General features: G+C 38.9%; 1 protein-coding gene across 1 annotated transcript in view; it reads left to right on the top strand.

Annotated features, from left to right (window-relative positions):
• The window catches only part of cdh10b (cadherin 10, type 2b (T2-cadherin)), a 70,625-nt gene extending 54,710 nt beyond the window's left edge, over positions 1 to 15,915 (top strand). Inside the window, exons 8-12 of the mRNA XM_065262559.2 lie at positions 4,178 to 4,314; positions 6,663 to 6,781; positions 6,884 to 6,992; positions 8,240 to 8,491; positions 14,734 to 15,915. Coding sequence (XP_065118631.2) covers positions 4,178 to 4,314; positions 6,663 to 6,781; positions 6,884 to 6,992; positions 8,240 to 8,491; positions 14,734 to 15,224 — 1,108 coding nt within the window. The 3' untranslated portion in view covers positions 15,225 to 15,915. The remainder of the gene's footprint in view (positions 1 to 4,177; positions 4,315 to 6,662; positions 6,782 to 6,883; positions 6,993 to 8,239; positions 8,492 to 14,733) is intronic.
• Positions 15,916 to 16,425: the final 510 nt, after the last annotated feature.

Genomic DNA, 16,425 nt, shown 5'->3' with positions numbered 1-16,425 from the left:
ATATGCGCATATATGCTGTATATATGCAGCATATATGTGCATATAAGCTGCATATAGGTTTCATATATGCACATATATCCACATATAGGTTCTTTCCATGTGGGTCAGAAGGGGATAATGCCACCCCTTAAACTGCACTATCCAACCACGTCTCTGCCATTTAGTGCAGAGATCAACTCATTTGCATTTAAAAGGACACACACAAAAATTGCACATTTTTGCTCACATCTACAAAGTGTCAATTTTAACATGCTATAATCAATTATTTATATGGTATTTTGAGCTAAAACTTCACATACTGGATGTACTTTGTGGACCCCAAAGATTTATTTTACATCTTAAAATAGTCTTGTGAAATGTCCCCCTTAAAGGGTACCGCCCCAGTGACAGCTTTTGCACCTTTTCTTCTAAGAGTGTACCGAGCTACCGAGATATGAGAGTGTGTTTATTTATTATTATTATTTTTTTGCAAGAAGCATATAAACCCCCAAATCATTTGATTTTACAATTTTTGTTTTCTTTTTACAGTAAAATCATTTTTATGCCTCACATATTGCAGCTCGGTTTCAGTAAACACTCAATTACACTGGGGAAGAAGTTAAGAAAGTTCATGTTTTTATAGATCAATGATTTTGAAAGATCAAGGATATAACTCCTTTAATGTTTTTATGTTGTGAAATTGATAGGTTTATACCAGCTTTGTGTTGCACTCGCTTTCAATGTTATTGCACTCATTATATTAGTTTCATTACCAACTCCAGGCTGGTTTAGCTAATAGGGAAGCTTCTGTCAACAGATAATCATGGCTATTGTAACAGCAAATTTAACGGTCCAGTAGAGATTTAAACACAGGGACATGCTAATTAAATGCTTTTGAATATCAAGCTAACAAAACAAATGGGTCTTTTCTCTACGAGGGCAAATAAAAATGTGAGACAGTCAAACAAAACAGGAAAACAGGAAAATTCAACTTAAAGTTGTTGTTAGTTTGCAGTCTGACCTAAATGAAATGAAAGTAGAAGATTAGACGCTGCAAAATAAGACAGACGCAAAGAAATGAGCTTAATAAAGCCTCACAAATTCTTGATAAATCACGGGATCCCTTTTTATAAACAGCCTAAATAGGCTTCAGTTACATAACAGCAACGAGTCGTGATTTGCTACCTGCTTGTCAGTGGTTTTAAGGAGATGCTGTCCTATTTTTTATTTTTTTAAAGAACAAAGGGAGCTAAAAAATGTCTGTGTGTGGATTTCCCTTGTCTATAATAATACTTTTTCATCCTGCAGCTGTTGAAGATTATCTGGATGTGCATATTTTTCTCTTTTATTATTTAAAGGTGCCGTAGAACATACAAATGTATTTACCTAGGCATAAATTAATAATAAGAGCTCTGAACATGGTAATGACATATCATGAACCTCAAACATGATTGTTTCCTCCTTCTTATGTAAACCTTGTGCATGCAAAGACCGCTGGAAAACAGACCAATGTCAACATAACACCAACTGTGACGTTTCAGTCGAAACATTAAATTAACTTCCTAAGACATGGATGTCCACATACGTGAACATCACGTTTTTTTGTTATTGTTTGCATCGTAATACCTTATTCTGTGTAACTGGAACCTGTTCTACACAAACGTGGACAATTACACTGTTTCATGTTCAAAGAAAAATATTTGTTTATTATATTTATTGGTTCTTTCTAATGCCAAAATAGCTGGAAGAAATAAAAAGTAAAGACAAACCAAAGCCCTAGTCTTACTGTGGGTTCATTATGCTATTTTAAGGGCGCATGATTGACCATAATTTATAGCGTGCACAACACGCACACACTTTGCTTATCTAATCTACACAGATGCAACAGTTATTTTTGCAAATCATAAATTGTTACAATAAAAATATTAACACATGAGATAAGGGGAATCATAGTGGTGAGCATTGTGGGGATAGTTTTTATTTATTTTGTGGCTGCGTTAAAAAATTCTCATGCAAATAACGATTAAAATATTTTCATAAGTTTGTTGTGCGGCTGTATTGCGTTTATTTTATGTAAATAATAATTACAATGTTTTCATAAGAAACCTTAATGTATATGAACTTCATTTGTAAGTGTACTTTGGGGTTGGACCTTGCTTGCGTTTCTTGGGTCCGATTTCAAAGCCCCCAAACCCTTTCAGCGGTGAGGGTGGACGCAGCGATGTCCTCTGCTGGCGTCAGGTCCTGTGTAGAGGCAGATCCACCTCCCGTTACACAGCGTGCCCGATTTATGCTGGCAAGTTTGGGATTCCCCCGTCTCCTGACATCATTGTAGCGCTTGGCACAATGATGGGGATGCCAGCTGATGATACAATTGTGGCTATTTCCTCTCATGCCTGTTTAACCTACGCTGATTTGGGCGGGTTTCTCCTATCCCCATACAAAACAACTTCTCTGTCTTTGACTGCTCTTACAAGAACGTGGGTCTCCTCGGCTGTGAACCGCTCCTGGCGTGCGCCTGGTAAATCCGTCATAATAATAGCAACCCGCCATGGAACTTGCGCCCTTGCGTTTAAAGGGAATGTTGGATAGCGTTCTGATTGGTTTATTTGATGTTACGCCCAAACCACACCTATGAATAATGAACCTACTTCAGACAAACCCCTTATTGATTTGCGCCTGGCACAAGAGTTATTTCTCCCGCCGGGAAAATAGCAACAGCGCCCAAGATCCGCCAACAAAGTCACTTGCGCTTTGCGTTTCGCACTTGCGTTTCAGATCGTTAAAATAGGGCCCATTGAGTTTACGCGCTTTATTCACACGTGAAATTCTAGTTATCGAGACATTCACACGAAAATTGCGTCATGGGAGGGGCTTCTGCAACTCTGCTCGCTTTCTGTAATTACGTCACTACTAGAGAAAGCTCCTGATTGGTTAACGCGGCGCGTTTTTACACCAAAGTTCACTTTTTTCAACTTGCACGTTTCCCCGCGGAAACGCTCAATTTGCTATTCATGGGTTTCAATTCAGCTATTCAAGGTCATGGGTTTGATTCAACAAACAATGCACTGTAAATCACCTTGGATAAAAGCATCTGCAAAATGCATATATGTAAATGTTTCCAAAGTAGATACCCTCATAGCTAACATAGCTAAAATAGATTTAATTTACGGTTTTCTATCAAACATAATCCAAGAATTGCTATTCTCATACCTATTCATCCTAGTAAGAGAATCAAGCATAACGTATCTTCTCCCTTTACATTTTGGTTGCTGATCAGATGTTTTGTGCTCGGTTAAATCTAATCCATCAACATGTCCCCAAAAGTGCAAGTGTGTGTGTGTATGTATGTGTATAAGCAGGGGGAAGCAAATTATTCATGTGGCCTCAGTTGGTGATTTCCCTGCGGAAGTTAGGCAAGATGAATACAAGCGCTGTTTTACACCCCCCCACCCTTTCTCAATTCTGATTTCTATAAGTCAAAATCTTGATGCGAAAGACTCTGCCTTTTCTCTCATCTCCTGTCCGCATTCGCGCTATGAGCGATCGTCTGAAAAGCCCGTCCGTCTGGCTCCCTCAAGCACACCGTACTCAGTTGCATATTTAAATGTCAGTGGAATATGTAAGTTGACATTGATAAATGGGTTTAATAGGAAAGATTTCCTTTTCTTATTTCGTGAAAACAAAAGGCAGGGGATCAACAGAGCGATTAGCATTCAGCCTCTTTCAAATCAACCACTTCAGAATTCACAACACGCAATGTGTGGTTATAGATAATTGATAGTTGCTTGAGCTAAGACGCGGTTCGCCGCAGCTGGATGTTCGATGTATAACGCATAATTGATTACTTAAAAACTGGCACTTATTGCCATTGACGTACCTTGCCGGAGATACACTTTTAGGTCCGGGTTCTTGTGCTTGCCGGGTCACCGACCTCAATACATTTGATGAAGTAAAGTTGCAAAGTTGTTTCCTATTAATGATGTCGAAATAAGTCCGAAGGCCCATTAAACTGCTCTGTGCTAATTTATATGGTTGTCTGATCAGGTTGTGTTTATTATCGGGTGTGTAGAGTACCCGTTTTTACTGCCTGGGTGCAGTGTTTACAACGTCTTATAACACAGAACGCTCCGTCCTTGTTTCTTGGCATAATCAGCTCTCTATTGTCTCGCATTCATTACAGTCATTCTCGTTTCAGATACACCATTGATCGGCACACAGACCTGGAAAGGCTGTTTAACATCGATTCCAACAATGGAACCATCAGCACACTCCAGGCTCTGGACAGAGAGACATCCAAATGGCACAACATCTCCGTTCTGGCCACAGAGCTCAGTAAGTTTGTATTGTGAGCTTTTGTTGGATCAGTAGGAATAACTGCTGATTTGAAATGAGACAATGTTCACCCTTGATTGGGTAGTAATCTGCGTTTCAATGCAGCCAAATTGTTCTCTCTTTGTTCCCTTTTGTTGCAAAGCATACTTTTAGCAATGCCAAGAGATCTTTCCCTTTTAGTGTTTTATGAATTTAGATCATGAAATCGGGCCTGATAAATAAAGCATTTTCAATGTTTTATACTTAAAGCTGTTAAATATCTTGTTCTGCTTAGATTAGTTGCACTGTTTTCTTGTCTGAAGTCCAGGAAATGCACTTTTTAAAATAATGCTAAATTCAAAATTAACATTTTATTATTGCTTGTATGTTACTCTGAACCAAGGTAGATAATATTGAAGTAAATTAATATTGAATAGACAAACACTAGTTTAGAAATGTGACCGAATCAATTCCAGTAGTATTATGGGTCAATTAAATCCCAACTGTGGTACAAATATAACAAATAATAATAATATGAATAAGGATTATTAGGAAAACCATACTTGACCCCTTTCTCATTCAGAACTGCCTTAATTCTACGTGGCATTGATTCAACAAGGTGCTGAAAGCATTCTTTAGAAATGTTGGCCCATATTGATATGATAGCATCTTGCAGTTGATGGAGATTTCTGGGATGAACATCCAGGGCACAAAGCTCCCGTTCCACCACATCCCAAAGATACTCTATTGGGTTGAGATCTGGTGACTGTGGGGGCCATTTTAGTACAGTGAACTCAATGTCATGTTCAAGAAACCAATTTAAAATGATTATAGCTTTGTGCCATGGTGCATTATCCTGCTGGAAGTAGCCATCAGAGGATGGGTACATGGTGGTCATAAAGGGCTGGACATGGTCAGAAACAATGCTCAGGTAAAAAATGCCCAATTGGCATTAAGGGGCCTAAAGTGTGGCAAGAAAACATCCCCCACACCATTACACCACCACCACCATACTGCACAGGCATGATGTAACAAGGCATGATAGATCCATGTTCTCATTCTGTTTACGCCAAATTCTGACTCTAACATCTGAATGTCTCAACAGAAATTGAGACTAATCAGACCAGGCAACATTTTTCTAGTCTTCAACTGTCCAATTTTGGTGAGCTTGTGCAAATTGTAGCCTCTTTTTGCTATTTGTAGTGGAGATGAGTGGTACTCGGTGGGGTCTTTTGCTGTTGTAGCCCATCCACCTCAAGGTTGTGCGTGTTGTGGCTTCACAACTGCTTTGCTGCATACCTCGGTTGTAACGAGTGGTTATGTCAGTCAAAGTTGCTCTTCTATCAGCTTGAATCAATCGTCCCATTCTCCTCTGACCTCTAGCATACTGGATGTTTTTTCCTTTTCACACCATTTTTTGTAAACCCTAGAAATGGTTCTGCCTGAAAATCCCAGTAACTGAGCAGTTTGTGAAATACTCAGACCGGCCTGTCTGGCACCCACAACCATGCCACACTCAAAATTGCTTAAATCACCTTTCTTTCCCATTCTGACATTCAGTTTGGAGTTCAGGAGATTGTCTTGACCACGACCACACCCCTAAATGCATTGAAGCAACTGCCATGTGATTGGTTGATACAATAATTGCATTAATGAGAAATTGAACAGGTGTTCCTAATAATCTTTAATGTGAGTGTGTGTGTGTGTGTGTGTGTGTGTGTGTGTGTGTGTGTGTGTGTGTGTGTGTGTGTGTGTGTGTGTGTGTGTGTGTGTGTGTGTGTGTGTGTGTGTGTGTGTGTGTGTGTGTGTGTGTGTGTGTGTGTGTGTGTGTGTGTGTGTGTGTGTGTGTATGTGTGTGTGTATATATATATACACACAATTGTGAGGAGTGTATCTCTACACTACACAAGTAAAGATTAATTGCATTGCATGTTTTGTCTCCCTATATGAAATAGTAAAGCTTGGAATGTTGCTTATACTGTAGCATGGCTATAATAATATTATAAAGTCATGAAGGTACACAAACCTTGATACATAAATGTGACGAAAAACCTTTTAAGCTTGTAAAATGGCCTTCGGGTCTCTGAGAAGGGTTAAAAACAATGCGATAACTTTATCCTAGATGGACTAAAACTTCTAAAGCCTCGAGACGTTCGGCTGAAATCGCAGCACGGCTGTAAATGACTGATGACAGAAATCAAACTGTCATCATGGTTGTGGTTTAATTCATGTTTTCTACGTCCTGTGTAGAAGAACACACGCCTGAGGTAAAGAGCTGACAGACAAACTTAGAGACGTGAAATTAGTCTCTTGAATGCAAACTGAATATCTCCCTCGATTGCTGAAACACATTTATCATTGACATCTAGGTACTGCCCTGCAAACCAGAGTGCCGGTGTTTATCAAAGTACGAGATGTGAATGACAACGCGCCCGAGTTCGCCATGTACTACGAGACCTTCGTGTGCGAGAACGTCAGAGCCGGTCAGGTATGCAGGCTTATTTGTTGTTTCATAGACTGTTGTGTGAAATTAATAAAATAAAATGAAAATAGAATTAGAAATAAATCATTGTCTGTAATTTGTTTCTAGCTCATCCAGACCATAAGCGCAGTGGATACGGATGAACCTCTCGTCGGCCACAAGTTTGTCTTCAGCCTAAGCATCGCCAATCCAAACTTCACCGTCTTCGACAACGAAGGTACTTCAGCAGGAATACACATAATGAAATTTGACGTGTGTAATTTGTCAATGTTAAATTACTTTCCCCCATTTCAGCTTAAAAAGCAGACTGTGAGGCATCAATCAATGCTTTTAAACTATTGCTCTGTTTGCATTCTAACTAGTTAGGATAAGCAACACTGACTCAACCAATGGCATGAGTTTGGGGGCGGCACTATATCTTTGTCTGATTAAAGGATAGTATGCTGCTGATACCCTTTTAAAAAAACACCTTTAATATTATTAGGATCCCAGATTAGAGGTGTTCTCTGGTTTAAAGCAATATACACGACCCAAAATGACCCGAATTTCTTTTTACCCAAAACTGACATGCATACATAATGATTTTTTTTTGTAAAGAAAGACCCAACCCCCCAAAAAACATTGACAAAAATAGACCCTAGTCCAACCCAAGCTAGTGGTGCTTTATTTTAACCGGACTGTACTCGAAAGTAAATGGCACCGACGTGAGTGCAGTCAGCACCCGGCACCACCAGTCAGACAGAAAGAAAACCCGGTGGCCTCGCAACCAATTTATCCCGCTTCGGCAAAACTATTTAAAATGACCAGAAGCCACTAATATTATACCCAACCAATGTCCGAGGCACACTTTTAGACCGAATCCGCTTGGGTCGGACCTTTGGTTTTCAGATCTAAGTGGACCTGTGAAGACCTTTACCTCAGATGTACATATTGCTACCAAATTTATACATGCATACCAAAATGGTACTTATTAGGAAATGTTTTAAAAGGTACTGCCTTTGGGACCTTTTTTACCATTTTTCTTTGTACTTTGTGAAAATGGCTGCACAGAAATGTTATACATTTGTAGACACAACTGGTGTCTGGTACACTTAAGACAACTATCATGTTGGTTTGACGAGCAACATACAGATGATACCTACATTGGGTGCTTTCCAAATGGACATACTATTATTTTCATAGCAGTGGTGTAGTTGCTATCATAAATGTGTATTAATACCTCCTTGGGTCCTCTCCTAAAGTAATAAAGACTCAGATTTAATTTTGCATTTACATTTTAATATATATTTCAACTACCTGGATATTCCAGAGCAGCAGCGTGTTTTTACCCACCACATGCGCACATTACTGAGAAACAATTATATCTTACCTAAAAAAACAACTTTATATTTAAGCTTTGCGAATAACACAATCAATCACCGACCAGTTTCAGTATCTGAAGTAACCGCCTCATTGTCTTTTTAGATAACACAGCGAGGATCCTGACCCGCAGGGGTGGCTTCAACAGAAGAGAGATGAGCTCGTACCTGCTGCCTGTGGTCATCTCGGACAATGATTACCCTATACAGAGCAGCACCAGCACGCTGACGGTCAGGGTCTGCGCCTGCGACAGCGGTGGAAACGTGCAGACGTGCAGCACAGAAGCCCTGCTGCTATCTGCCGGTCTCAGCACAGGAGCTCTGGTAGCCATATTGCTCTGCATTCTGATACTTCTTAGTAAGTATTGACTTGCATGTTATGAGTCCTATGCATTAACTCGCTTTTGTCTCTATGTCTTTGCAAAAAAAAAAATGTATGGCCATGTTTTTATGCAATCTTTTGTAGGACCTTTGATCTTACAGCACTGTTTGGACGCATTAGCTGTGATCTGTGATTTGAAACCTCCAACCACATTTTGCACAATTTCTCCCATTAACATCTCTTGATATATTGTGTGAATTTCCATATGAAGCGTGTTGCTTTTAACATTGCAAGGTCTTTCTGCTTGTCTATAGGCTGGCTTTGATATTAAGTTTTTGGGTGGGTAAATAAAGCCTGATCACGAGAAAGACGTAAGGGCGGGGCCGGAAATCTCGTCTTTGTCAGCGAAGCGTTTTCTCTTAATTGACAAGTTAATTCGTGGAAAAGGGTTTTAAAAAGGTGGTAGTGCTGCCGGTCTCAATTGAATATGACAGGTGTTTGTTAACCTGCAGAAATCTGATCACACCCAATCGCATCTTAAGCACGGCAATGGTTAAAAAAGAAATGTGTCTGACTGTAACTAAAGCTAAGAATATGTTAGTAACTCCAGCTGAGCCCTACACTACATCATGTAGCCTTGAGGAGTAAAGTTTTGGAAAATTTGGAGGCGTACACTCTTTCAAAGAGAGTGACACGATGGATAATAATGATTTATTTTCTAGGCCAACATGGGCTGTTTGCACTCCCAGTTCTTATACTTGGTCATCTCAGAACCACACACAAAGATACAGCGAGAACATTTTTTGAAGCAGTGAACCAAAAATAAACACTGTACATTGTACAGCGTTGAGCGAGCCGGGCGTAACGTGTTTTGACCTCAAGTCCTGCTTTTGTGATGATACAGCACAGTGTGGGCTGCGCATCATCCTTTCTGTTGTATATTTTGTTACTTATTCATTTTTCCTTGGTAAATTTGTCCAAATATTTCCTCCAGACAATCAAAAGTAGGCCACTCCATTAAAACATTACATACTGTGGGTGCTCTCTTTGCCTCTTTGCTCGAAAAGTGCAGCGATGGGGAAAAATAGCTTTCATTATTAAATGTATGCAATTGACAAAAAGGCCTTTGTGTTCTTCGGAGGTTTAAGTAGGTCGCTCGCTTCTTCCTGACGTCGTAAACGCCACTTGTGCTTCTTTGTAAAGTAATGCGCTTTCAAAAACGGCCGGTCACAAACAGCGTGCGTCTGCGTTGCTTCTGAGGAAAGGAAAAATATGTTGTGCTTAAGTTAAAACATTCATCAATAAGTAATTTTTGAAACTGCTGAGTGCATCTCTCGTGTCCCCAATCTAACCCCAAGCAATCCGTTAACATTTTCGTCTGTCTGCCTCCTTATGAAAGACCTAAACGGCATGATTTTAAGGAAGTTTAGAAACATGTGGCTGTTCATTATTTATGTTGGCCAAAGCAGTTTCGGTTTGTTTGATTTGTGGAAAGGTATTTTGGGGGACATTTGGGAGACATAAAACCAAGTGTGCCGCACAAGCACTGAAAAGTGTTCCTAGTATTGGTCATAAACCCGCCTCCCCTATGTTATTCAATGGGACTTGAGACCAGCTAAACAATTTAATTACACTTCAATTATCTTTTTTCCGAAGCTGGTTTCGGTCATTTACTGTAATTTTTATCACGCTAATGTAAATTCAAGTGTTTGTTTTTAAAATACAATTTACTACTTATGTTCAATGTGAACTTATGTTCAACTTATGTGAAATTATACTGAAGTCATTTTACATTTTTACAAAATTCCACCTGGTATTGATACTGTAGACTACACTTGTGAGTTACTGACCACAAGCAAAAAAATATCTCTGTCTAAAACATTATCATTTAAAATTAAGTTTTTCTGAGAATTTTTACTTTCGCCCCTGCTCTCCCCTACCGTCCCAACATTTTTTTTTTTCATTTGATGTCCTGTTACACTTGCGGAAATAAAATGAATTGTTAACTATGGTTGATGTGAATTTGAAGATTAGCATATGTTAATTAACTGTTTTATGCTTGGATATCACAAAAGAACAAAACATGATTTAAATCTTATGCATTTAAACCCATAATATTTGACCCAGACTGTGAAATCCTGGCTAAAGCCTTGTAATAAAATAATGAGATTAGGGCATCAAAGTTTAATTTCACAAATTGATTTCACACTCAGTCTTGTTTAAGATATCAAGGTTATATATTCACAGAATCTTCTTTACATTAAAGCCTGTAGGAGGATTTTATGTAAAAATAAAAAAAAAATAAATACATTTTAAAAATTGACTTGGTTTTCACCATAGACTTAAAAAAAAGATGGATGACGCCCGTTCGCTCTCTTCCATTGGTGAAAAGTGAAGCCGCAATACGATGCATAAGTTTAATCTTAAATGCATAAGATATCCAATTTTGTGATATCCAAGCATAAAACAGTTAATTAACATATGCTAATCTTCAAATTCACATCAACCATAGTTAACAATTCATTTTATTTCCGCAAGTGTAACAGGACATCAAATGAAAAAAAAACAATTTTGGGACGGTAGGGGAGAGCAGTGGCAAAAGTAAAAATTCTCAGAAAAACTTAATTTTAAATGATAATGTTTTAGACAGAGATATTTTTTTGTTTGTGGTCAGTAACTCACAAGTGTAGTCTACAGTATCAATACCAGGTGGAATTTTGTAAAAATGTAAAATGACTTCAGTATAATTTCACTTTGAACATAAGTAGTAAATTGTTACTTTTGATCCTGTCAGCTGGACGAAAGTAACACAACAAAACAAGATAGATTTTTGTGTTACACTTGTTTATATTAAATATACATGACTATGACCTCATTAATATGTAACTGTAAACTTATTTTGTAATTTATCTTTGTAAAAATAATAAAACTTCATTTTCATTTTAAATTTCAGTTTTATCAAATGTTTCAAAAGCAACCAATAGTGCAAACTTAAATTGTTAGAGAATAAAAAAAATCAACAGTTTGAACACTATGAAAATTAAATTAAATCAAATTAGAAAAATATACATTTTCAACATATACAACAGTATTAGCACAAGTGTTACTTTCATCCCGACAGGATCTCCTAACACATAAACCCAAAATACTTTTATTTTGAAAAACTCTGAGAGGTCAAACTTCAGGATTTGTTACAGCACTAAATAACCTGTAGATTGATCAGTACTTGAAACATGAAACAAGAAATACAATGCGTTATAAGAACAAAATGACCGCTTAAGGAATTTACTTATTATGGTTGAAAACAACTTTCTGGAAATTGAAATAATGCAATTTGTCAGCTTTGTCAAGGGTTGCATGCTGAAGATGCTTGTCATAGTTTGGGATGCAAATGTTGAAAATCTTTTTTTTTACTTTCGTTCCGCGTTACTTTTGCCCCCGCTCTCCCCTACTTGATTTTGTCTATCATAACCTGAATAGTATAGAATAAAAACTACTAGGGGCTGGACACACCAAAACTTTTAAACGCGGCTGAAAATGCCTTGAGGACGCCGAATGCCAGCTGTTTTTCAGCTGAGTGCCAGCTTTCTTCAGCTGAGCGCTTTGGTAGCTGTGATACTTCAGCTGCGAGCCGGTTGGTTGCTGTGGTAATGTCCCGCCCCTCCTCCACTGTGATTGGGTGGCCGTGTGAGAACTGACATTGACGAGCGGAGCTTTTCTCCCAAAGTTGAATCTCTTTCAACTCTCGACGCTTAGCGCCGAGCGCGGAAAAACCGCCGAGCGCCGGTTTTCAGCGTGGAAAAAACCCGCTAGCTGCTGGCTTATTTGAAAAACGCCGAGCTTCCATTGGAAACAATTGAAAACATGCGCCGGCCGCGGGCGTAAAAGTTTTGGTGTACACAACCCCTTATTATAGAATTTTTTTAAATTCTAAGAAAATAACGGTGAAAAGTAATCTTAATGTTAAAATAAATTGTGCCTGTTTCCAGTCACAAAACCTTGACTGTGTACGCATTTAAAAACGATATGCAAATTAAAGAACATGGCTCCTTTAACAGTTGTTTTGTTGATGTCTACAAAAATTAATTTACGTACGCCTATGCTTCACTCAGCTTCTACCTATTACACCGTGTAGACTACTGTTCACCGTGTGTCAGACCTCTTCAGCCATCTCATATTCCGCTGTTCACCCCTCAGGCACCATCTAGTCCACCACTGATCCTCTCTTTAGCAAACTGAGACAAGACACCCTACCCCGTCCCCTTCTCCACTTTCAATTTCTTTCCCTAAACCCATCCACCGGAGCTGAGTTGACAGCTTATAATACAGTCGACCAAACCTTTCCAGCCATGCTTGCTGAACAAAATATCACATCTTTCTGTTTTCCATTTCTTTTTTGTTTTTCTTCTTACTCTCTCTGTTTACCCATCTGTTTTACATTGTTTCCGTTGCACCGGTTTCCCCTGAACTCCACTGTAGGTTTTGAGTTTTACAACAGATTTCCACAACCAGACTCTTCCACCAGCATTAGTCTTCCTGATCACAGAATGAGCCCTGCTCGCACCGCAGGCCCCGGGTTGGGCAGAACACAGCGTGTTGCCCCCCCATTGTGTCTTCTTCATAATTAACACCTGAGTGGGAGGCTGGGTCGAGCTTTCTCACCTGCTGGGAAGAGACAGCAGTCACTGAACAGGAAAAACAAGCTGCAAACTACAGCACCTGTTCCCTTTTTATGGACATAATTCTCTCTTCTCGCCGCCTTCTAGCTCAAAATATGAACATTGGGGACTTTATGGTCTGGCTAATCTCCATTAACCATCCCCATGCTTTTTGGTAAAGATGCAAAGGAGCGATTACAGACAGCAGACGACTCAGGACCAGATCTGCACCGGATCCATTCCGGACCTGCCGACTTCGGCCCAGGTCCAGTGCAGATCCGGCCTGGGTCTGGGGGGAATTTTAACCTTTTATACCTATATAGTTCTTTCCTTAATATGTAATTTTAGTAACAAAAATAAGCACAAAATAAGGATTAGAAAATGATGACAGAATTTTCATTTTTGGGTAAACTATCCCTTTAACCTTATATTTATTACTTGTTTGTTGTTTTGAGCTTTATTAAATCAAACGTGTTCCTGTAGCTTGAAGCATTGTGTTAGAAGTGCAAAAGATCCTAGGTTCGATCCCAGGGAACACACATACTGACACATAAGTGTACCTTGTAATGGACTCCAAATCACTTTGGATAAAAGCATCCACTAAAAGCATATACTGTATGCAAATAAGTCCATTCATAAAATATCAATTTCAACATGTCGTACAATTGCCTTTGAATTCGCAGCTATGATGAAAGTCTTGGCTAACAGTGACCATATAAAAAAATATTTAAAAAATGTATTAGGGAAGCCTCTCTGTGGTGTATGTATATATATAATGTACATTCCCTTTGAAGCGCTGCAAATTTGTAACGTGTGAGAGAAGAGACGAGGAACCTTTTTTTTGATTACTTTCACAGTTTTAAAACGGCAAGGTGATCGCTCCAGGCACTATGAAGCCTTTATCTACATTACAGAGCGTCTTTCTTCTCTGTATTCATGAGTATCCTAAGCGCATGACACCTTTTGAAACATTGCTTAGTATCTTCAGCTAAGCTCTCTGTGGTGCTGTGCAGTTTTTACTGGGCGTCTTATCTGTGCTCTGCTTTAGCCATCCAAGAACAGCCTGTGATTTTGCAGCGGCTCTTTCTTCTCTGCAGTGATTGAGATTATGCACGCTTTCTTTCGCCGTCTCTATCTGCTTCTCTGAGCACCGTAAAAACTAGCACATCCAAAGCGTTTGCCCGGCCGTTTGTTTGTTTTTTCAGCTGACTCTGCGCTTCTGTTTTTGTCAACTTCATTGTCAATGTGCATCGATTGCCTGACCACTCCTTGAGCGAATTAACTAAAACTTAATCATAAAGTATTTTCGGTTTCTCGGTGTGCACCCTATACTTGTTGCCACAGCAGCATAACAAAATTAATCTCATTTAAAACCGTAACTTGCAGATGATTTAACTTACATATAAATATAGTACTAGTTAAAGCAACAACCAAAAAAAAAAAAAACAATTAGTATGACAGGAATTCCCCAAATACACAATACTGTGAAAAACAATGCTTTACCGTGGTATTGAATGTCTCGCTGGCCTTGGGGATGCATGACTATGACATAGTTTTGTTCTGTCTTATTTACACCAAGGTTGATAATGTCGTTTTGTTCGTCCATCTCTGTTTCCATAGTGATCGTGGTATTGTTTGCGGCCCTCCGGCGACAAAAGAAGAAGGAGCCTTTGATCATCTCCAAAGAGGACGTGAGGGACAACGTGGTAAGCTACAACGACGAGGGCGGCGGAGAGGAAGACACGCAGGCGTTCGACATCGGCACCCTACGCAACCCCGAGGTCATCGATACCAACAAACTCCGTCGGGACATAATGCCCGAAATGCTGTTTCCGTTTCGCCGCTCGTCCCCCCTGAAGGACAACACGGATGTTAGAGACTTTATCAACGGACGTCTACAAGAAAACGACTCCGACCCGACCGCGCCCCCTTATGACTCCTTGGCTACCTACGCCTACGAAGGCAACGGCTCTTTGGCCGAATCTCTCAGCTCTTTGGAATCGGCCGCCACCGAAGGGGACCAGGACTTTGAATATCTGAGTCACTGGGGGCCACAGTTCAAAAAACTGGCGGATATGTATATAGGCCAAGAAACCCAGAGAGAGACTTAATATTGGATATGCAACACAGCGCACTTAAAGATCTCAGAGCACTAACTGAACACGTACATACCGAAATCTCCCCCGTTCTCTGCTGTGTGACGCATATAAAGTCAACAAAACTTGAAATACTGGGAACCTTTCACATAAACATGTCCTTTTTTCTCCTACTGGTCCTACATTCTATGTCTTTTATAACTTCTGGTCTATCTCTTCTTCTTTCCCCCATCAAAAGAATCAGTAAAGATGCCTTTTACGAGTAGGAATTTGTTGTAATCAATGGTGTGGACAATGTGTTTTTTAACCAAGGTGACTGGTAGTAGCTTTCTACACTATCGATGTTTATGGCAAAAATAAAATAAAATCTTAAGAAAATGTTAAAAAAAGCTAAGCTTTTATTACAGACCAAGTCTAAAATAGGTGCAGTATGTGTATAATATGTTTTACAAGTATGATCATTATGTAAACTACTTGATATCTCTGTTTAAGAGGCGGTTTTCCTGTGGAAGGTTTATATGCGTTCTGTCAAACCGTGGATTCATTTCAGCTCATAGAGTTAGAACTGTACAACAAATTGTGTATTTGTAGATTATCGGTCATTATGTTCATGTTGTTTGAATGATGTTGCATTGTTTTATACAGTATTTATATTTTTATACTTATTTTGATAATAAAGTTTGTAAAATCTTTTCTCTTTATGGCATGTTCTCAATTTTAAGAAATCACTGGGTTTTTACTGTGTTCCTGTAGCTCAATGGGTTGAGCATTATGTTAGCAAAGAATAAAGCTCATGGGTTCGATCCCAGAGAACACAAATACTTGCAATGCCGCTTTTGGATAAAGCATCTGCCAAATGCATAAAATTCCAATTTGTGCTTAGTTTTTACATTCTTCCCTTTATGTTTCCTTATCAACGGATAATTTATATTCAAAATGTATCATTTATAGATAAGTATAATGTATAAGCCATGCATAATTATGCAAAGTGGCTATTAATTTTTAAAGGAGGGTTTATCTTTATTACTTAAATTAAAAACATGGTTTTCAAACCCACCCAATATAATCCCAGTGTTAAAATGACTTTTACCAACAGATTTCTCTATAGCAGTTTCAATGCTTAAAATCAGTTTAAAGTTATAAAATTAAAACTAAATATACTGTAACATGTTGCATTTACTGTAAGTGCTTGGCATAAGTCATACAAATTCTCAAA

The sequence above is a fragment of the Paramisgurnus dabryanus genome, chromosome 1 (genome assembly GCF_030506205.2).
Source record: "Paramisgurnus dabryanus chromosome 1, PD_genome_1.1, whole genome shotgun sequence".
NCBI classification, from domain to species: Eukaryota; Metazoa; Chordata; class Actinopteri; order Cypriniformes; family Cobitidae; genus Paramisgurnus; species Paramisgurnus dabryanus.
The sequence above is the reverse complement of the archived record's forward strand: the minus strand, read 5'-3'. Positions and strand labels throughout refer to the sequence as shown.